General features: G+C 41.8%; 1 protein-coding gene across 1 annotated transcript in view; it reads right to left on the bottom strand.

Annotated features, from left to right (window-relative positions):
* Positions 1–24,009, bottom strand: part of PNPLA7 (patatin like phospholipase domain containing 7) — a 126,251-nt gene that overhangs the window by 46,673 nt on the left and 55,569 nt on the right. Inside the window, 6 exon segments of the mRNA XM_059828765.1 lie at positions 4,439–4,557; positions 5,097–5,279; positions 6,455–6,623; positions 7,139–7,202; positions 15,468–15,635; positions 17,750–17,810. Coding sequence (XP_059684748.1) covers positions 4,439–4,557; positions 5,097–5,279; positions 6,455–6,623; positions 7,139–7,202; positions 15,468–15,635; positions 17,750–17,810 — 764 coding nt within the window.

The raw sequence follows: 24,009 nt of genomic DNA, 5'->3' as shown, positions 1-24,009 counted from the left end.
ACATGCATGCTAAAAGCATGCATCAACATTCAGAAAAAGAATATGATCTTCTCAAGTTCTCAAAATGATTGTTTCAAGTTTTTCCTTATGTTATGTTGGGAGCTTTTCATCAATCCTTCTCTACCATGATTGCTCAGAGACACAAAGGGGCACAGTGACAGCTGGAAAACCTCGCAACGTGCTGCCAACATTGGACCCAGCCTTCAAATAAGAGTTCCTTGTACCTGCGCTGGGAGATGCACGTGTGCATCCACCACATCCCAAGGTGGAGGTGAGCATGTCCTACCTTCTCCTTGCTTAAACCACATATATAGGGCAATCTGAGCTGTATGTCCCTTGGTTCCTTCCAACTGCAGAATGCGGTTTTGCCCATCCTGACTATGCTAGGCATTACTTATAATCTGCAAGTCTTTGTCCCAGTGCAGACTAAGCACAAACAAATTCTGCCTTCTGGATGAACAGCAGTGCTAAGGGATCAGTGTCTGGTGGCAGAGAAGGTAAGCAAGACTGATAAGCAGGTTTTTACTCAGGCTTGCCTGAATAAATTGGAGTTGCAGCCAAACATAACGAATGCAGCAGCAGTAAAGCCTCCTTGTTTTATTCTTCGTGGAATCAGGGGTCTTGTGTCAAACACTGAGGGTGCAGAAGGCAAATATGATCTCCTAAGAGCAGAACAATTACGAGATCTGCCTCTCAGGCACTCTTCTAGTCTTTGCACCATTAGGTAAAGCCATCGAATCAGAAGATAAAGCCATCGAATCAGAAGATAAAGCCAGGCTTTAAGGAGCCCAGAGACCCAAGTCAGGCTCAGCACAGCAGCCAATAAATAACCAGGTGGTAGATGGACCTGCACGTGTGGCCTTCTCTAAAAGCATGGAGTGTGAGCACCCTGCACGTGGCACAGGCTTCAGGAGCCCAGACAGAGAGACGAGGCAACAAGTAAGTTCAGACACGAGTATCTCCATAACAAGAAAAGCATAACTTGCTTCTCCTATGCTGCTGCTTTTATCCTCCCTTTTCAGAGGGCCAGAGCTGAAAATCAAGAAGAAAAGTCAGAAAGAACAAGTTGATGAAACAGGCCAATTGCCCAAAATGAAAAGGTGTGAGTCTGAGTCAAACTCTTAAAGTCAGCACGAAAGCGCTGTGGAAAAAACCTACTCGACATATCAAGAGCTGAGGTGAAATAATAAGTTTTGAGGAGTAAACTAAATGGAAAAAAGGAGAAAAGAAAAGATGCCCTGATGAAATATCTACAAATATCCTTCAACAGCAGCTCCTCAGGGAAGGCTTAAACACTTTGCCTGAAGGAAAGGGCAGGGGAGAGAGGGAAAGGCACAGCGTGCCAAAAGCCCCGTCCACCCGTGCGTCACGTAGTGCCGACGGGGCAGGAGGTGTGGACTCCACGAGTACCAGCTGGTAAAGGTCTCTGGCACCTCATGCATTCATTCCCAGCATGAACGTGCAGCTGGGTATTATGCCGTGTTTTAGCTAGCACATCCAAAAAAGGCAAGTAACTGATCTTAACAATAGGTCTTTCCTTCTCAATAAGGATCTTATGCACATCATGTATTTGTATCACATGTGTTACTCCAAATACAGTTTCCTATCAAAATAACCAAACAGGAACATGTCTAATGCTTTGTGTTTTCCCATTATGCCTATGTGGTACAGGCACGTTGCACCACATTCGCTCCTAGAATAATGACATTATAATCAACAACAAAGCTTGTCATTACAATTTTGTTTAAGTCAGTCTTCTGAAACAGCACGACCCCCCTTTTTTTTTTTTAACAAAGCCCTAGGGATTCCCAGATACTTCTGTATTAATTATTTACCCCCCATAAATTTTAGTTTTCAAACAGCTTTGCTAAGACAACTATAGAAAAGCAAAGAAAGGGTGGGCTGTATGTGGGATGGCTAAAGGTCGTGAGAATGATTTATGGGAGGGTTTATGCCTTTGTTGCAGGATTTGATGTGTCGTTATTCTTGCAACTACATTTCAAAGGTATTATTTTTCTAAACACAAAACCCCTTTCCTTCCCTCAAACTCCACCATGTTTCTAACTGAAATTAAGTTAGCACTTAACAAAAGCAAAACACTGTAATTTTAGAACTGTATCACTTCAATTTGTTTTATTTTTATACTCACAAGAGAAAGAAAACCTTTAGTTCCTATGCACCTTTTGTCATGACAAACCACAAAGATAATTACTAGGAAGCTGCTCTGGTAAAACCTCCCAAACTGACTGTCACTGGGAAGCCAGACAAACATTCCCAAAATAACAACTAAATAATTGATATTACTGGAGTCACAGAACACAATAACTATTGTAACTATTAGTGCTCTCTGGTTTTTGTGACCAGTATGATTCATGCTTCTAGAACACGGTAGTTCTAGAAGTGCAGTGTATTTGTGTAGTATATTATCCAAAGGCTATGCTAACTATCAAGAGTCTGTGCAGTGACCCATCAAGATGTTTTTAGCCGGAATGGGCTTTAGTCACAGGATGATTTTAAGTACCTAGTGCATAATCCCTTGAAGTTCCCTTGTTAGTAGAGATGGGGACCTAAGAACTTACTTTGACCTGTGAACCTTCCAAAGGCAGGTTTGTACAGAGTTCAGACTAACTTCATACTTTCCTCAGAGTCTTAATTATAGTCTCATGTTGAAAACAGGGTTTTTTTTAAAATCCCAATCTTTCGCCTAACCACAATTTATATGACAATTCAATTACAGAAACAGCATACAAGAACCCTTCCACTGGAAGCACAGTGCTGACACCATCCACATGCCAGCCCCAGCCCACAGAAAAAGCATTATAGACCATCACATAAATAGGGTTTCAGAGAAAGAAGAAATTATCATATTTATCCATTCTGCCATTTAATCCTCTTAAAGTCCTCCATATTGCGTGGATGCAGAAATGAGCAAATTAATGGCTAATGGGACATGGCCACACTGCTGAATGAGTGGTGCGCATCCAGAAATCCTAAAATCAACACCGTATCAGCGCAGCGGTTCAGATTTGCAGAGGAGGACAACACAGGACCAACAAACAGGCTCAATAATCCAGCTCTTTCTTACCTCTGCTCTTGAAAACCAGCAGGTGGTAGCTTGCAAATTAAGTAGTAGGACAAAAAAATAAATAGTTTGGCAAAAATTACAGCAGTATTTACAGAAGGAAGAAAGGAAAGGAATGAGCAAAACGTGCTGCCAGAAATATAGACGTGCACATATTTTAGCATGACACAGGCTTCAGTACAGAGACAGAGATATCAGATAGCTTGTAACAAAGCCAACCCCATGAGTGCTTTGCATCAGTCGATTAGAAGCCTCCTGAGATACCCAGATTAAGTAGAAGCTCCCCTCCTCTGCTTTACTTTGTGTGTCCACAGGATAGTGTTTATCTCAGAAATGAAATACTGAAATCGTCTTAAGTGAGGAAACTGTGAAAGCAAGCAGCATAAGGGAATCTTTGCGGACACTCAAAGAAACAGACAAAGCAGTGGCTGTCTCAGCATCAAGGGACTAATCAGAACAAGCTGTCACAAAGGAGCTTTAACCTTTACGGTAGCGAATACTCCACCCAAAGCACGCACTGGCCCAAAGACAAAAAAATGTGATATTCCCATGGATTTAAATAGACAGACTATGTGCAAATTATATTTTTTTTTTTTGAGAGCAGTATTTCAAAGCACTGTTTTAAAGAAGGCCTTCAAGAACATAGTGATGAAGACAACAAAAACAGCATTCTCTTGAGACAAAGGGCTACTAAATTCTATGTCTGCCTCAACATAAAACTCTCAAAGTAAAAAGGGATTCCAAAGAAAAATATAAGTAATAAATTATTCCCAAAGCTCACCAGGAATTCAGATGGAATTCTAATGGAGTGTTCAGCAAACACCTTGTCCTTGTGTCTGCAAAAATACAGCCTTTCTGTAAAGTAAGGCTGTCAGAAGTGTATAGGTACCTGGGATTTTGGGCGATTACAAAGAAGAGAACATTTGCCCATTAGAGGACACAATCCCTCTTGCTGCTCAAACTCTGAAGAGCTTTGGGGGCCTTTGAAATATTGTGAGCCATTTTCTAATATAAGAATCCATACGGGGGAAAAAATCCATAGCGTAGGCGAACAAAAGAAAGAAGAGTCATATTCAGTGCCCTGGTCACCTCCTGGTATTAAGCCCAACTTGAGAGTTTGTGACCTCTTGAGACCTCTCATATGTTCCTTCTGCAGAAATCCAAGCACAAATCCACACAGCAGGTTAAGTTTGTGTAAAAAAAGCAACTCCTCAGTATCTCCCCCAACTGCTGTTTACAGAACAGGGCTGATTTTACAGGATGCCTGTTATTCTGAACAATCTGTCACAGCCCAGTGATAGTGGTGCTCTAGGATCTGGAGGCAAGGCACCAGCGTGCCCAGGACAAGGCACCTACCTCGCTCCTCCGCCCCCAAGGACAAGTGCGATGGCGTTTCCAGTCAGAACACGAGCCAGGCGAGAAAAGTCGGAGTGACGGTCTGGTGGTTTCTGGAATACTCGTTCGTACATCTCTATCTGCAGAAGAGAGGCAGAAGATGGTCATTCTAAAAGCAGGATAGAGTCTACACAACCAGCCAACAATATACTGTTAAAAAGCAGATAGCTGTTCTTCAAACAAAAAGAGAGTTAATGAACTATCCAAACAGTTCTAGTGATCTCTCATACTTTTAAGAGTAGCTGGGAGATTTCATCGTAGTACAGTACTTTCTTTGGAGCTATTTCTCTTTCTTGACAAGGATTTGAAGTTACTGGAAAGCATCCCAAGTCTGCCAATGAAAAGGATTCTACTGCATGTACATATCTATCCATAGGACATTGAGATAGTATTTACTGTCTTCAGCCAAGCCAAGTATCCATCCATAAGGAAGATATGAGCCCCTTATCCCTGCTTCCTATAGTAAATTGAGGCCAAACAGATTTAAAGAGAACACTATCTGTGTAACAGTCAGTTGCACATCAGAATATCATGTAATGATATTATATCAGATTACCTTTGATATATGGATTACAAGGTACTACAGCTAAGGGACCAGCCACCAAAGCAGGAACCTTACCAGCTTGGGCAGGCTTCTTTTGGAAAAGACTCTGCGTGGACAGTGGAGATGAAGATGAGCAGAACACCAGCTCCGCATGTTGAGCCATTCCACAGTTCGGGAAGGGAGAGGCCCATCCTCCTTATGGAGCAAGACAAGTTGCTTCTGGGCTCGGACTGCAGTGTTCTCCAGCATCCTCTCCAGCTACAGCACATTATACACACCAAAGGAATGAGGGCATCAGGTATTTACTGCTTCAGTATCAGTTTAACAGAATACTGTAGTCTGAAATACATATATATATACACACACACGCATATACGCATCTGACCCCTATTCCTATCTGAATCTGCAGACAACTATGCACACTAAGAACCCTGAAACAAGACTGATTTAGACAACTACACTGATTTAGACAACTACACTGTTAGCTGCGGGCTTACATGGCACACAGAACTCTAAAATCAGGCAAGGATTCAAACCTGACTACTTAAATATGAATGCTTTTTACCTAAAACATAGACCATTAAATGCACAGCACAGACACATGCTGTTCATGCAAAATGAGATTGTTTCCCAAGTCATACTTAAGCCTACCAACGTTCAGCATGTTTTGTTCTTTCGCTTCCAATCAGACCACTTCTTCCTCCTTGCATTCCTTATTTTTATTTTTTTGTTGGTTTAGGCAACTGATGGAGACTTGCCTTTACTGTGCTTCCTGCCTCCCACACACAGTCATGAAGAACCAACACAAAGTGACGCACAAGAATGCTGCAGATGGCAACAGTCCCAGGCTTTTTGGAGGTCAGATTCAACACTTCACAATCCTAAAAAACCCACTTGTCACCTTATTTTTAAATTTCTTGCAGAATTTATATGCCTGGTCAACAAACTTTGTTAATAAAATATCAAAAATAAAAATAGATAATAAGGGACAAAAAATTATGGCTTACAATCTGTAATAAAATACATTAAATTATTTGTTCAATACAATTTCTATCTATTTTTTCCTAGGCACACACTATGAATTCCATCCAGGCAGAAGATTTTTACCTCTCTATTTGGACATCCCGCAAAGAAATTCTGGACAGAAATGCAATAGTCATATTGCTTCAAAGCAATTTGGCTTTTGATTTACCATTGGCCCAAATGACTCTTCAGAGGAGAAGAACCTAGCTGGAAATACTTTTATATTCAGCTTGCCATTTCCAAGGATCCTCATTCAATTCTTTTTCTATTTATAAACACAGATGTCTCAGGAATATTTCATTATTTATGCTTCAGTGGGTTTTAAACCCAGGAAAATTCACGTGTACGAAACAACCTTCTTTGATCTGGACTGTTAACACTGCAAACATGGGAAGGAGCTATTTCCACACCTCTCCAACAGTAGGTTCCTGGTCTCCCAGTCCAACGATTAAGATGCAGTCAGCTTGCCGGATGCAGCGTTGAGTCCAGGGAGTAAGGGTGCTGTCTGCCTGGTAGAGTACAATACGGTGAATATCCTCCTGCTGGCCCAGCCAGCTAGTTAGTCGGTATTCATGGATACTGGGGACAGAAAAGAAAAAAACCAAATTCAAACAGTTTTATATCACAGCTCCTGACAGCGCAGAGAGAAATCTTACATGCCAAGCACAAAATCTGAAGGGCAGAGACCTGCATCTCTCGCTCGTCCAATCTAAGAACCTTATCTGCCCACATTTCCAGGCTCACGCTTTCTTTATTTCTCCATTATTTATACCATTAGATATATACACAGAGGGAAGAGGATGCAGTGATGCCGAACTTCAATAAGACTTTCACGGCATCCCTAAGAATGAGTACACAATACCCACTTGGAGCAATTCAGTTTTTCCAGTTGCACAAGTGAGAAAGTAACTATGGAAAAAAAACCCCACCCACATTTGAACCAAATACTCTTGAAACCTTGTTGTCCCAAACACCTTGATCAGAAAGCACAATATATGTTAGAACACAGGATTTTGTTCCCAGACACTGCATAGTTGTAAGACCAGCGTAGCATCTTTCTGCATTTTTTGGTAAATAATAATGAAGGCAGGTACCTATCCAGTGCACCAGAACCAAGTCGCTGTTTGATGTTATCACTGGTGAGCAGCAAAGCAGGACCTACAAGAACAAAAAGTTTCATATGTGAACACCTGCCATTCAGCTCCTGACAAACTGTATTGAGAAAATGTAGCTATAACAAATGCAGTTCCGTGAATTTGCTTTGAAGATCATGACGAATCAGCGCATTGAGCTGTTGTAGAAGAAAGAGCTAGCACAAAGTCTTTACAGCGATCTTCACGCTTCTCTCCAGTAACATCTTCCCCTTCTCCATATTCCCGAGCTCTGTTACTGCATTAGTCCCAACCTACAAGCTCTCTTTTATCGCATTCCTCAATGTCACGTAGGATGACAGTTTCTACCACAGCTGCATTTTCACAAACACAACATTCAGAATACCATGTACCTTTCCCAGCCATAGAAAGCCCAGGAATCCGGTTTCAAAGAAAAAAGCTATTTCACTGACCTACTGAAATACATAAATGTTCATCCTGCGCTGAACCAACTCCCCAGATGAATCCTAAAGCTCTCTATAGTAGCACTACTTCTTATTCAACATGCCAATGAGAACCTACACCACTACCAACCCCAAGTAGAAAGAGACTCCCAAATCTGTAGGCACAGTCCAGTTCACACTACTTCCACTACCGAGACAGGCGTACGCATACTTCTGGCAAAGACATTAGAGCTGAGATGAACATTGGTGCACATAAAGTTTCTTGCAGGCACTTTAGTCTATCTTTCTCATTAACAATTCCATTTCACCAGCAGCAATACATGCCATATGTGGTGGAGGCTGCAGAATGAATAACTGCCACTAAATACAAAAAAAGCAAAGAAAAGAAAACTTAAGGGATTAACCTCATACCTAAAGAAAAGATTATCTGTGTCATACCGAGAGAGAAATTCACATTTACAAAACATGAAAGAGCAGTTGCTGTGTATTAATGTTTTCATGATGTAATCCTTCATTTTTTCATTAACAAAAGAACCAAAATTTATGTACGAAATAACAAAACACTTAATTATGTGAGGTCTCTCAAGGCATTAATAAAGCAGCATGGCTTAATGTGTTTAGTAAAAATCAAGGAACCATGAATGAACAACATGGTAAAAAGTCACACTTTCACACTTACATGCTCAAAAAGCAAAAACCACACGTACAGTACCTGGAGCTGGCATCCTGACCTTCAGGGCCAACTCATTTCCCCCACAATGCTCAATTCCTCCTGCGAAGACTTCACTCTGTTTTAACATACTTTAGTGTTAGACTTGAAAAAACTCAGAAGTATCATTTTTCACCTTGTATTTTCAAACAACCAAGTAACGTTTGCTTTTCGTTACACTGTTACGCTTACAGGAAAAGCAAAGAAAAATGGACAAAAATATCCCATAAGTGGAGACCAAAAGAGAAAAAGTAAAAGCTGGGAAGAAAGCACAGAAAGATGACTTGAGAGTGGAATTTAATTTCCTCATCCTCCAATGAAGTTTATGGGAGTTGGCTCCTATGAAAGCAACAAGTCCAAAGTAGAGGGAATTAGTTCATAAGCATTTCAAGACCTGAACTGGTTTATCCTGCCCTTCATCCCTGCACCTGTGCTGCTGCTCTGTTTGTGCCCCCTGAACCATCTCCCTGCAAGGAACGGACCCAATGCTTGCATGGTAAAGTTTTTACCACTTCGTTTTTAACACCGGTAGATTCCTTGATCTGGTTCACCATTCAGCCTCACAAACAGTTGGGCTAGCACAACTTTGGATGGGGTAATGGGATTAAGAGAGGTCTCCCAGGAGAAATACTTGTGACATTGCATGTTATGAAGACAGCAAGGGAGAGAGGGAAGGTAAATTTTGAAAAAGTATTCAACAGCAAAGTCATCGTTTGTGTTCATTAATGTGTCAAAGTTCTCAGCAAAATAGAAATGATATGTAGACCAAATATTTTCCCAGGATATGTGACTTACAAAGCTTTATGACAGTGGTGGAAGTTTAGTAGGCAAAGACAAACAGCCAGGAATGTAAAATGAGCTGAGGAATACAATAAAAATGTCAAGTAAGAGAGATCAACGATGAGGAGGGAACAGCATGCTCCACCTTTGCATTTGTGTGTTACCTCCCGGCAGCTGGTCACTGAGATCCGAGAACATCAGCAAAGGAGCTTGCCGTACTGATCTGATGCACTGGGGGCACACGCCCTAAGGGAAACCATTAAGCCCAGTGACCATTAAGCCCAGTGACCCAGCCAGCCAGAACACCTTTTATACAAGGCGAGAGGCAGACATTGTAGAGCTGCAGTGCAGCTTCACCTTAGTCAAGGTGATAGCTATTTCACCCACAGATATCTTGAATGGGGACAACACATACCCATGAAGCATCAGAAGAGCCTTGGAGAGGCATATGACTTCAGAAACCATATCCACTCACCTCACTTTTGTATTTGGAAAAGAAGCAGTTCCCAGTATATGACACAAACACGTGTGTACAGGCAGAGACAAAGCTGTGCCAGCTCGGGGTGCGTCTGCCCAGCATCCCCTCTGCATACCAGCAGCGCGGAACGAAGACGCCCAGACCCTTATTCATCCCCAGCACAGAACATGGTGATGCTTCCAACTGAACCAACTCTGTTTTGCTTCAGAAATAACAACCATCTGCTCTACGCTTCCAATTTCTAGCTCGCTCCCAATTAATCAGCCATTAAATAACCCTCCATTAATGTGATCAAGAACACCAACATATGCGTTCTCAAGTGCATAAAACAGAAATGACCAAAAGTGTTATTTAAACTAAACTGCTGAGAGTAATGAAGTAATAAAAATCATTCTCAAGTACATACTCCTCAAACAGCCACACCAGCAGGCAGGAATGTCCAAGACGATGTGTTAGTGCATCCTCAACATGCATTATCATAGTTACACACCATCACCTAGTGACGCTCTCCCCACACCTGACATCAGCCTCGCAGGCAATTTACAGCTGCTGATGGCATCCTGAAAACATCCCTCCACGCGCCAGCAGCCGCCTGCACCCTTCAGGGACTGTTCTCTTGCAGTAGGATCAGACACGGGGTGAATAGCTCCAAGTTAAGAACACAGGAGAGGTGATATGAGGTAACATTAAATATTTATCCAAGCCCAATAGTGTCTCTCTGACTGCGACCAGCAGCAGCTTGCTGGGGAAGAGTGTTAGAGCAAGGGAAACTTAATGACATTCTCCGAGCCTCCAGCAATTCGCGGTTCATGAATTCCTCAAGCCAGAGGTGGTGACTTTTAATAGCCCCTGGGGGATTTTTCTTTGGTGAACTGGCTGGGATTCTGCTTCTCAGCTTTTATCTGCTTTAGGTGAGAAAACACAGCATGGCAGCAGTCTTCCCCCCAGGCACAGAGGATCATGATTCATGGGGAAACCTCATGGAGCATCTAAATTGGTACTCCAGAGTCGTCTGTTTTTCAGTACAGAACTACAAGCCCGTGAAAAGAGAAGTGAGGAGAAAAACCGCTGGCAAATATCAGGGTCTAGTTCATTTTATCTTTCAAGAATATAAGGCACTCAAGAAAAGGTTGAGACAGCCCTTCAGCAAGGCTTCCAAGCTCAAATCCTGCCCCAGTAAAGAGACATGAGTATCGCACAAGAGACACAACTCTTCCTTTCTTTCCAAAGATGAGCATGGTACTCACTTTTGTAACTTTTTTCCCACATAACACCAATTTCATAAGATGCGAAGGAGTGGGAATACAGCTATCCTAGTTCTAAGTCTCATAAAACATGGTCAAAGAGTTGCCCGGAGAAATCGGAGGCCCAGAGGTCAGGCCATCTGATCTCTGATGGTTAGAAATGGTTGCAAATCCACCTCACCTGGAAAAAATACATGCAAAAAAAAGATACTGCCCAGTACAAAATGCACTGTGGAAAACACTTTAGCACAGCAAACTTAATTGCCTGGACTTCATCAAAAGCGAATTTCTATTCGGCCTAACAAAAGTCTACAAAATTATGTGTCAAAGAGACAGAACTGATAAACGAGTTTGATGTCCAGCGTCAGAAGATCTCACCCAGCAAAAGATACCAAGTTGTGTCAGGGTCCAAGCACCACATTAAACTTTTAAATCTAATCTGTGTGTAAAGAAGGGAAATTCAGGCAGAACTACAATTAAAAACTCAAATAAATTATTAGTAAAGATATTTCAGTGAGCTTTCCAATACATTATACATTTTTAGAAATTAAAAGAAAGCTTATACTTAAAGGGCAGAAAGAGAGATACACATATGTTAGATTTGAATCACTCTCTACTTCAGTTTGAAATTATATACGATCAGAGGGCTCCACATATAACAGAATTTGCACAGCCATGGGGTATCAGTTAGCTGGTCTCAGTAAAAGAACAAAAAAATAGTTAGGCAAATACTTTTTAAAGATCTGAATACTGCAGAAGAGCTTTTTGATAAGAGATGCTCTCAGCTCTACCAGGATTAAGGGGAAATGATATTAATAATAAAAACAGACATCACGAACCTTGACCAGAGTTCATCGGCATGGTTATCCTAACCTGAAACTTTTCACAGCAGTAAAGCTTGCCCACCTTTATTTCACTCCAGTTCAGAAGGGGAAAATTCTGTCCCTGCTTTTTGGAAGTTTTATACTCTACGTCCTCCTTCTGTGGAGACCCAAAGACCAAGATGCAAAGAACGTGCTTTTACACCGAGGCATACAAGCAAACAGAGTGAGGAAGCAGTGATGTAGCCTCCGGTTCACCATGCTCTGCAGGACTTTCCTGCTCTCTCCTCAATGCTCAGATCATATTTTACATTTATACCTGTCTCAAGATGAAGGCAGATTCATGCAGAGTTACTGCCACCAGATACCGAGTAACTGCTTCATCCTCCAGCTTTTAACAGAACAAACACCATCGAAACATGAACATCCCTCAGTATTTAATTGGGACACCACCACACTGTCCAGAAACAATGTCTGAATTATCATCAACCACAGAAACACCAAATCTCAAAGAAACCAGCACAAATTGGTTGGATCAAGCTGCCGGTGGTACTGCATGTTGGTGCTCCGGGTGTGCAGAATTCAGCACAACCCGGCCAGCCTGGCCAGCACGCTCTGGGGCCCAGAAAGCCCAGTATGGAGAGCAGCCTGGTCATGTGAGGTGTTCCCATTACAAATTAAAAAAAAAGTAGAAATTTTTAAAAAATAGAATTAAACCCACACAACAGAATCAAGCAACAAGGCCAGTAAGTCCTGCCTCATTACAGGCAAAATTGCGGGGGGGGGAAGAGATTCTGAATAAGTTTCCAACTGTTATGGACAGTATATATTAATTCATGGTGTTGTGAAACTTCCACTATCAAACTGAGATATTCTATTTGTCATTATTTTTATACTCCTTTAATAAGATAGAAGCAGTTAAAAATTACCAAAAAAAAAATCCTGTTAAATAGACCAACCTGCAACCAGCTCCAACTCACAGCACTGCCAATAGCCTTCTAATGCCAGTTCCAGGAAAAGAAAAACCATCCTCTAATCTAATTTTGCAGGGTGTGTTCCAACCCAGCCTGCATCCCGACCACTCTCCCGGGATGAGAAGCAGCCTGCAGCGAGGGCAGAGTCCTCCCAAGAACTGCAGTAGCTGATACCTCATGGTGGTTCTTGCAAGGGTCTTGCTATTACCACGTGCCTTCTCCTAATTTCTTCTATCCTCTTGTCTCCAACCTGCAGCAAGGGGATTGTAGGCATCACTGCAATATTCATCTAAGTTAATATTAACAGGAGGAGTAAGGAATTTTCTAAAATAAATTTATTAAGTTGCAATAGAAAGCTAAAACCAACTGCTTTAGCCCCACACAAGTTCACACATACCCTCCACTGCTCTGGAACATATTTCAAGCCCAGAGCAATGAAACAATATGGATCAAATGTTAAGTTGAGTGTTGAATGGCAACATCTGATTACAATTTATAATTAAACAAAAAGTTTGTTTTAGAAAAACCAAAAGGATGAACAATAAAAATATGCTAATAGCAGTAAATCTACCCAGCGCAACCCTTTATTTTCAAAATTTCGTACATATGCACTAAAATAGACTTCCTTAAGAGAAAGATTTTCAATTAAGCCTTCTCAAGCATATTAAATAACACCTCTCATTTCCATAAATACATTTACAGTCTAATCGCAGTTCACACCCAAACGCCAAGTGCTAATTAGCCAGTTTGGAAGCTGGCAGCGGGTAAACGCTTAGGTGGCAGAGGCACGAAGCTCCAACACACCCGCTGCTCACCAAGGCCCTAACGCAAATCTTTTCACATAACGTTTCAATTTCCCCACGTGTAAAGTGGGCACAGTTCTAATGGTCAGGTGAATACCAAAACAAGCTGAAAATAAACCAAAATTTTGCTTCCCAACGCTGACTTTACTACTCATTTCATTTTTTGATGCAAGAAGTCAGAAGAAAAATCATTCCCAAACCCAGCCCCTTTCCTCATAGCAAAGCACCACCTGGCACATCGCTTACAGCACTTTGTCACACAACAATAAGGAATATCCAAACCATTTATAGTCATAGTATAAAGGAGAAAATACAAAAGCTACAAAAAATTAAAAAAAAACCAATAGAGAAAGTGGCTTCTGCTAAAAACAAACAATAAAAAAGATACAGCCTGCATGAAAAAACCCTCAGCACCGTACAGTATGTAAACACGCAGGGTAAAGCATCGGCATAAGGTTAACCACTGTCTGAGAGCATCGTGGGGCTGAATAAGCAATAGGCTGACCCGACGAGCAGAGGCTATCAAGGCCAGAGAGCTTGGTCTACCAGCTGTGTTTGGAACCATATGGCTAGCTGTGTTTTCACACAACACTTTCCTCTTCCCACTGCAGCCGTCTGCTCCGTTTTGGCAAGAACTTCAGATGCCAAGGTTGTATAGTACCATCTAAAGCTGCCAAGCACTACACAGACATCAGTTTAGGAAAAGAAAAGAAAAAAGAAGGGTGAACAAGGAAAGGTCAAGTGATCAAAACAAAACTCCTCGTTTGTTACGTTCTAGTTGCTTTCAACTAGAATGGTTATTTTTATTCTGAATAGTCCATCTATGTCCTGAAGTTTCTGTTTGTTTTATTTACAGGCTCCTAGTGCTGTCACACATCAAAACAAGCTGGCAACAATCCATAAGAAGTACGCATTAGCAATATAGCTACGGCTGAGATCTGTGCTCCATTATGGATGTAAAAAACTTCTGCCATCTCAAAATAAGAGGAATCTTCAAACGCCCACAAATTAGTACTCACTGTAACACATCTCCACCATAAGCTCCATACAAATTCATATTTCAAAAGGTGAAAGAGTTCAAGCATCAACAGCTTTTTCCTGTGCCTGCTCACCTAGAAGAATTTTTAAGCAGAATAATAAGTGCCAGCTCCAGATACCCTTAAGGTCAAAAAGGAAATAACCAATAAATGTAAGTGGTTATACCTCAGGCGTCATGTAACCCATACTTTTAAAAATAATAAGCCATAAGATAGCAGACTAACAATTCATCAAAGGACTACAGGAGATTTACTCAAGAGATCTGTGATAGTGTACGAGGTTAAGAGAAGGATGTTCAGGAAATGCCAAACTGTAGTACCGAGCGTGTACTGAATTGGGAATTGAATATATGGCTTTGTGAGCAATTGGAACCTGTGCACACAACTTCACCAATGGATAAAGCAATTAAGGACTCAACTGTGAGCTGAATACATGGTTTTCTGAGCACGAGACAGACAAACAAGCTGGCAACAAACGCGACAATGATTTAAGACTTAAGTTTGGACTTCCAGTGCCAACCTGGATCTCCACCACAAGCCTCTTCCGTCAAGTCTTACGTTTACCACTCACTGCACTACCTCAACAAAAGAAAGCTGCGTGAGAAATCCTTTGCTGGATGAAGCTGCACAATGGAGAAAGCCTGAAAGACTCTCATGCAGGAGAGAATGCGACTCTCAGACAGGCACCGTGGGAACAGCGCACTGCTGGTGGCATTTCCCCACTGGAGTGCCTGCAGCCTTGGGAGTGCTGACGGCAGCCTAGGCGAGAGGCCAGACAGACTGGCAGATATTTCTGAGTCATTAAGGCCACAAAGTTATCCACTAAAATTAAATGCAAGTGAGGGATGGGAACAGAGAAGCAAAAGGTCATGAAAAAGGCTGATCCTGAGCACTACTGTACCGCTACCCACCAATGCAGCGTGAATCCACCTTTGACTAATGACAGATACCTGGCCATAACTCTCTAAAAAGATAAGAAGCATTTATTTCCCGTGATGCAGTAACACGTGAACACTTCTTACCCACAGCACTGAGAGCATGCTTGAGCTCCAGAGTAAAAGCCGTAAGTGGCACCTCTTCAGACACCGGCATAATTGCTACTGTGGAGAGATTGCTGGCAGGATTTCCGGCATCCCACTTGCTACTCGAGCTGTGTAATCCAAGAGGATGACCTGTTCAAAAAGAAAACACTTGCCATCAGCCAACCCAGAACACTAGATGTCATTTCATTGTTTTCAGCTGTCAGGCAGCAAGGAAAGTGTCACTGAATTGCTTAACCTAAGATAAATGTAACATCCTCCATACCACATACAAGGAAAGAGTTCTCACGTTTTCATTCGTAAGAGGAGGAAGATCAATTTCCATCGTTTTTGGCTGCTGACATAGCATGCGTGGGTAAAAGTTGGGCAATGTTAAAAATATCTGGATGCCATGAACAGGTTAAATACAATATGCATTTACCTGACTTGTTAAAAAAAGATAAAAAGACACTTTGAACACCACAACTTTGGAACAGGCATTGATTTAGCCCACAAGAGGAATCAGCTTAACTAACAAAATCCCAAAACCTGTTGTCAGTATCAAAATATTCCAAAAATTAATATTCACTTTTTATGGTATTCCTGACCACGGAAATAAATAACAAACAAACAAAAAAGGTGAGAAAATGTGGAGCTTTACAGATATGTGCTTGGGAGTATTAAAATAAAATATGGAACCTCTGAAGTAGATGCAAAGTAACTGTGGAAATATCTCCGATATAATAGGGTAAGCTGAGTATGGGCAGAGGAAAGCATTTTTTTGCCAGAAGCATGTGATGCATGTGACAAAGATTAAGATCTTCCTAGATGGCTTAGAACAGGAAAAGATCAGTGACAGGGGTATTCTACAAACTGTTCTTTTTATTTTGATACTATTTCTTTCCTCTTTAAGTAAACCTTCTCAGACAACTTTACTTTGCTGCTAATGTCTATCAACTCAGCTCTAAGTACACAAAAAACTTATTGTCATTTAAGTTAAGATTTAACATCCCACTTATCTCATTTCACCCAGCAAAGGCCTAAGATGCACCACTAAGATGAATTCTTGATATGGACATATGGAAGTACTTGATATACTATACGAAAACTCATTCAAAGTCTGTATGCAAGATCAACAGTACACTGCAGGACACAAAGAAATATCAGATAAACCTTTTTCAAATATATTCAGCGATTGAGTTATTCACTTCAAGTCTTCTAAAATAGCTCTGCAAAGAACATTAAATAGTTTTTCCACTCTTTTTGGCGATCTTCAAGAAGGTATTTGTAGGTTCAAACAAGTTACACATCACTGCTCAACCCCTTCATCTCCACCAGTCCTTCCCTCCTGAGAACTTCAATGGCGATTCTCTGATTGAACTCCTATTACGGTCACTAATTTTCCTCCCATTTTCTCCAGATCACATATTGCCCTATTTCCAAAGCAATGCGGACTCTGCCCCACGCCACAAAGGCATTTCAGCACGCACAAAAGTTTCAGTACAATTATCACTAGAGATTCTTACACAACTGATGGTGTCCAGAAAGCTGAGCATGTAAATAAAGGGCGGACTTTGAGATTCACTCCCCAAGCCTGCCCCAAAACATGAGAGCTGGCTACCTCATTTTCAGTCTCCTTGGAACATTGCAAAAACAGCAATAAAAGTAATTAGGAAAACCCAACCAAACAACCCACAACAGCAAAGAACGCCACAATACCCTCAGTAGTTAACGTGCATCGGTTTGCTTTTAAAAGCCGCTCAAGAAAATTTGGAGAACTTCCTCCTACCCACTTCAATCAGCAAATATACTTTGTTTTGCCTCTGCCATGTACACAAAGCTTAGGAACCAACCCATAGCAGACCACTTCTCAGACAATTCATTAAGGTAATGCAAATACAGACAGTCTACGTGCAGATGCCACCCAGCACGACTATATGATTCAAGTCTATTACAGCTGCTATTTCCAATGCTCCCTTTGAGCTCTTCTCTCGCAAGAAATTTCAAGGAAATTTCACTGCACTTATGCAGCAGTACTTTGCAGCAATACTTTTCTATCTCAATCGCAAATCATTCCATTCCCACTCTTAATTAACCATGCTCCGCCAAAAAAAATTTGTACACATATATATAATAAAATCACCATTCACTTGTGACAACAGCTAAAATATTTTGTGACAAACTCTCTTTTCAAGTATACGCTTTCTGTTTCCAGAGTTAGTGATGTAAATCTGGCTCCAAGGAAGCACCAGCATCAATGGAAGTAGTCCAGGACTGAGTCTTACCTCCCTGCTGAAGACTGCCAAGAATCTTCTCGCCCAGCAAATGAATAAGTCTAGTCACCACCTAGCAATGGGAGAGAAAGAAAGAGAAAAGAAAGAAATGTTCAGGCAGAACGTACTAAAAATAGTACATCTAAAGGGATACTTCCAAACTTTTGTAAGATGTTATCTCAAGTTGAACCATACGGAGACAAGGTCTTATAACCATAGCTTCTTTCCTGGCTGAAACACGTGGTGACTGATCATTTGTTTTTATTTCTTTTACCTTATTTTACGCTAATCTGGAAAAACAAGAAAACAAAACAAAACCAAAAAAGGCAGTACTTAACGTGCTTTGGGAAGAAAAGAAAAAAATCCAATTATTTTGGGAAACACGTCAAATTGCATTTTCAGTTCTCCTCTGTTCTCTCCGCAGCGCCCTTGCACCTCCAAGTCACTCTCCCTATTCCGTGGCTGTTGCACAACTCCACCTTCTGTAGGTACTAAAGGCTCAAAAAGGTTCAAGTCCGTACTTGAACAGATCCCGCACATAATCTTGCCTCCACCTGACCCCCTGTGAATTAGTCAATGTTTACAGTAACCAATTTAAGACACCTTGAATGAAAGAGATAAATACACACTCTAAACACCTGCAGAATCAGAACAAACTGTCTAAGAAATTGCTTTCATCCCCCCAAATCATGTTTGCGTGGTACCTTTGAAGGGACAGATTTTTTCCCAGCTTTTTTTTCAACAGGACTTACATTGCTACAAACCAATATTCAAAGAGCCAAGCACATCTGAAAACTGACAAGCTTATCTCCAACATTAACAATCAATAATTCCCAACCAGTGGTGTAGCAGAAGACTAATAATTGCAATACCAAGGAGTGAAAGATTTGGAAAATGCATCATTTATTCTGAAAAGCTATGCGTAAATGTTTTACTAAATAAGGAAGAGATATTTAAATGCATTAAGAATTAATAGAGCAATCATTACATACCCTCCCCCAGACAAATAATTCAAGGTCAAAATAACTCTAATCTTCAGGAGGACATTAAAAAAAGCCCCAAAACCACAAGAGTTCTCCAAACTCTTAACAAGCTAAACAAGCAGCAGCAAATGGCTACCTTGGATTTTGGACAGACACACTGTTCTATAAGAACAAGCACTTTGGGATGCATCTTTCAAAAAGACCATGTAAGCATCAAGACAGGTCAGCATGCCTATTAGAATAATTTATATATACTGCTTCAAAAAAAAAAAAACCAAACACAATAAATTGTCCTAGACTATGAAACTCCATAGCTTTAATAAGCTCCAATATTTTTTAAGTGCCCTTAAGGGAAGGGAGAAGAGCAAACAGGTAGCTTTCAACACAGTGCGACTTATAGCACAGCAAGGGGTTAAGAGCTAAACAAAGTTATCTGAGCAATTTCTGCCCCAGCCATAACTCCAAGTTCTTAAAGATGCCACATCAACCACCTCCTCAGTGATCCGAGACCAACTTCTTTAACGTTTCTCTTATTTGCACCAATAGTGGACGCAATCGTCCATACCCGCTTAGCAGAGAGCACCGATGCCGCACGGCCGCTGCCACGAACGAGCAGTGGCAGAACGAGGGCAGCTCCCGAGAGCAGGCGAGCTCTCAGCCTCCTTCCTTATCCCGGAATCTCAAACAGGATCTAAAATGCTTCCATTTGTCCGAAGTACAGCAAGAGCTGATGATCACCCAGCCAACTCGTTACCACTTCAGTAATGCCAAGATCTGCGGTTCTGGGATTCAATTAATGGCGCTGGGTGTAGCCATGGAAAGTCGCCCCAACTACGGGGAGCAGGGAGGGAAAGAGGGAATTCTGAATAAAAATTATGAGACTGATTGCCCTTCCTAAGGGAGATAACCTGTCTCACGAGAGCGTTCGCTATACCCAGCTCGCACGCATTCACGTAACAATGTGTATCTGCACACTCAACACCTTCCAAAAGTGCTTAAGGAAAGTCTATGAACACTTTACACTTCTGAACCACTTTAAATGTCAGAATTTTAATTATTTACTAAAACCATCTCCTGTATTTGTAAATTTTTCTGCTTTGAAGACAGCTAAGGAGAGCTCCAGCTAAGTTAAAGAAAATATCCAAGGTTAATGATGGAACTAAGAATAGAACCTATTGGTCTCATTTTCCAGTTGGCTGCTCCTATTACCAGGAAATACTATTTGTCCTGTTTGCTAGAGCAAACCTTGCAGCCTTGGTATGTATAGATATGGAAAAATTATTTCCCCGGTGACTTTGCAAGACAAGCAAATTGCTAACCATAACAGGATGAGTCACTCTGTCGCAGTCATGGCAACATCGAAGGAACATCAATTTGGGATCGGAGCTAAGAACTGGCCTGAAATTTCCTTGGAGTTTTATATTACATACACTAAATTTTCTTTCACAGAAAGGCAATGCGTTCCTTTGAAAGAGACTTGTCCATCTGTCTGAGGGAGAAGTCAATATAAATCACATCACTTCATCGACAACAGACTCAAGCTTCAATGACTGACCAACACCCATTACTGTGCAGGGCAGCCAGAGCAGCTCTCACCAAATTCAGTGCAACTGGGAGAATTAAAGAAAAGATCACCCTTCAGGTTTCCAAACCCCTTTACGCTAACCCCTCCAGTAACACGGCACAAGAAGGAGCAGCACAGTTAGATACAGCCCAAGAGACTACGACAAGGAAGGCAGAGGACCCAGGGAAGGACCTGGGGTGGCATGGAGGGGGCTTTTAGCTTGGGGAGGGGAGGAAGCAAGTAAAAATTAGCCCTGGGGCTGGGAGGTCATGCACAGGGGTTGCAGGGAAACAGAGTTATTCCAAGCACGCCTGGAAGAGAAAGAGGCAGGAGAAAGGCAGATACAGGGCGCTGGCAGGCAGGTACCTCAGTGCAGATATCTGGGCAGTGATTCAGCAGTCGCTTATTCCGACCCTACCTATTTAACTGTATTTCGTAGGAAAAGCTATGGGAATTGGCAGTGAGGGTTTGGGCAGAGGGGGAAGGTAGGAACTCTATCAGCACTGCTGGGAAAACTGGATTGACCTGGAAGAAACACTGAGTTTTCAACCCTCTGGAGGTGCCGCACAGCCTCCACCACTGCCCCCAGCATAGCTGAGTCAGCGATGGGCTCGGGTACTGTTCTTCCAAAAGTAGGCAAGACTTCTACCCCCTCTCGCATGCAAACACCCGTCTTCCCCAAACACAGTGCCAGAAGAGCGCAGAGCACTTCCCAGACATCTGTACCTGCAAAATTGTCTCATTTCCACGGTTTCACCGTCACCCAGGGCTAGACAGCCTTCACAGCCCAGTCGGAAGCATCTGGTGTGCTCATCCCTACGGCGCATCCTGGATTTTACAGTCTCTTCTAGCACCCATCCACCCAGCCCTGCAAACACATACCCCACTCTCCACAGACACCGAGTCGCAGCCCAATCTGCTGGCACAGAATCAGGCAGTTTGGATTTAAGGTTTGAAGAAAAATCTGCACTGCAAAAAGGCAGTGAGTTGGAGTCCAGACTTATCCAAGAACACTGGGAGGTTTCTAAATCAGGCAAGAATCATTAGTTGCCTGCAAAGTAAATGCAACTTTTTGACACCTTACACTAGGGATAGGGCCAAACTTGTTTCAGTTCATAAGAAAGTTCAATTTATCATTCCTCACGATTAGAAACCGTGCTCGCAGTGAGCAGATCCTGCTCAGTTAAATCACAGTTAATCACTTCAACCAATACCGAGAAGCAAATATTCACTCTCCTGAGCTTATGCAAAAGACTTTTCAGGCCAGAAGGAAGAAAACTAACCTTACAGGGCTAAAAAACTGAATATTTCTCCATCTCAAAACCTACTTGGGATTCCAGGTGCATCAGTACCATTCTCCAGAAGCCCCAAAACCTCTCCTGCTCTCGCAGCCCCTACTGCAACTGTAAATTCATAAAACCTGTCCCAGAACAGGGCATTCAGTTGAGACATACATTTTGCAAGGCAAATAAAATGTTGTTCCTCCTCCTTCCACCTACTCACCTTTTCAGATTAACTCACCAGAACACTTTTGTGCAGGGCAAAATGGGAGAAAGAGTATTTCTTTCTGAAACGGCATTAGAGAGCACTTTGCTCAGCACAATTCCACCTATCTGACCCAGCTTACCACTTACCACCTCATCTACCTAGAAACATATTGTCTTCCTGGCTGTTTCTAAATCAACTCCATCCCCAGAAGACCCACTCAAGCTCTCTTAGCAGCCTCCAATCCCCTCCAATTTCATGTATTGAACATGAAAGTCTGCTTCTGCATCTGCTACAGAGAAGGCTCTAGGAAAACATTAATTTTCCCTCTGCTTAACTATATTAAATGACCCAACAGACCTGCAGCCTCTGCATTGCAGGGCAAGGACTAAACTTCACATTCCCAAAGGGGCTGTATTTGCCTGCTTTAGGCTGACTAATCTCAGTTTCAAAACAAACGTCCTTCAGCGATGGGGCCAGGCAGTATTACAGCTCTGCATCACCTGCAAACGCACAGCTGACTACTCCATCCATCTCAGGTCTTAGGTGCTATCCTCAGCACCACTTGCTTCACAGCTATGTAATTCCCACACTAAGTGGTTATGGTCACTCTGCAGCGTTGTATTTCCTGTAATCCTTTTAAATATTTCAAGCTATTATCCAGACCTAGCTAATCTTCCAAGGCTGGGTTCTACTTCAAGCTTTTGTTCCTATTCAGCTGTGAAGCTTAAGAGTTGCTTTATAATAAGTCCTTTTGAAAGCGATTTTCATGAGAATTCAGTTGTAAAATACTTTCCTATGGATACTTATTTCATTCTGTGAAGAGTACGGATTGCCTGGCAAATTGACTATCTGCTAATAGATAACGATGGTACCAAACAAAGCTTTTTCCCCATCTCGGCTAACTTTCAACAAAGCTGATTTAGAGAAATCATGGGAAAATTCCATGAAATCTACACCAATATCCAAATTCACATTAACAAATAATTGATATAAAAGGTACTGTGTAGTACAAATACGTCTTTCTTAGAAAAGAAGAAATATATGTAAGAACAAAACCGAAACAATACATTCGTCAACTCTGCTCCCTGCAGCACTAAGGTTCAGGTTTAATTGTGTGCTATTTTAAATCTAAGCAACAAAGCTCCTGTGCAAGAAAGCAAAGGGCCAGTCCCTAGGAAGGGCAGTACCATCCCCTGTCAGTGATGCCTTCATGCAGGTCCCTGGTTTAAGAAACCAGCCGTGGCTAAAGCAGGCAGGGAGCAAGCCTGACAAGCCAGTTTGGATCCCCAACAACCGACAGATATATAGCCCTACAAATCTGAATGTGGTCTTCCTTCCAAGTCTGTTCTGATCCTCTCTGGTGAAGCCTCTACCATCACCCAGATCCAAAAGACCAGTATTCTTGCAGTGAACAAGAGGGCTTGCAGGTGAGCTAAGGACTTTCTCTGATGCCTTTGAAATGTAAAAATAAGATATCTAATAGTTAAGCCTTTAAAACTTCAAATCAATCATCCAATAGGCCACCTTTAAATTAAATATGTTAAATAACAACTTATCAGTTCCTTCATAGCAAGCTATTACAGACCTTCACATACATCTGTGATTTAGTTAAAGGACATGTAAAAGGGCGTTCTACCACACAGAGACCCAGTGTGAATAAGCTAGCATGGAAAACAGGGCTCCCAAGGGTTTTCTGTTCTACAAAGTAAAAGCAATTGGGGTAAAATAGTAATAACAGCCATTTTACCTATACAAATTCACATAATAGCAGGTTCATTTCTGTGGAGCTCTTTCCAGGAGCTGAGATTATTCTCTACCAGCTTTCTTAAGGTTTTTTCTGAGGGACAAGGGAGGAGGAGAGGTAAATTAGATCATCAACTTGAATAAAACCATGGCATTATTGAAGCTTTACATCGTCCCAGATCAGATGAAACACTCTGCTTGTCACAGAATCAGGGAGCTTAGCAAGGGGTCTCCGAATAAAACTTCCAACGGTTTGAGAACTGCCATGACAAAGCAAATCTTAAATGCTCACTCGCAACAATTTCTGGCACCTCTACAAACGCCGCTAAAGCATACAGAGGAACTGAAGCTTTATCCTGGGGCTGTTTGAGCTTCTAACGCTTGTGATCAATTGTGTCTTGAAGAAAAATGTCAGTCTCGCATCACCGCTATGACTAAGCACTCACTCCTGCCTGCCTCACGTTGGGCAGCTACAGTCGGTGACCACGCTTCTG

This window comes from Gavia stellata, chromosome 24 (genome assembly GCF_030936135.1).
Source record: "Gavia stellata isolate bGavSte3 chromosome 24, bGavSte3.hap2, whole genome shotgun sequence".
Taxonomy (NCBI): domain Eukaryota; kingdom Metazoa; phylum Chordata; class Aves; order Gaviiformes; family Gaviidae; genus Gavia; species Gavia stellata.
Note: the sequence above shows the minus strand (reverse complement) of the source record. Positions and strands in the feature narration are given on the sequence as shown.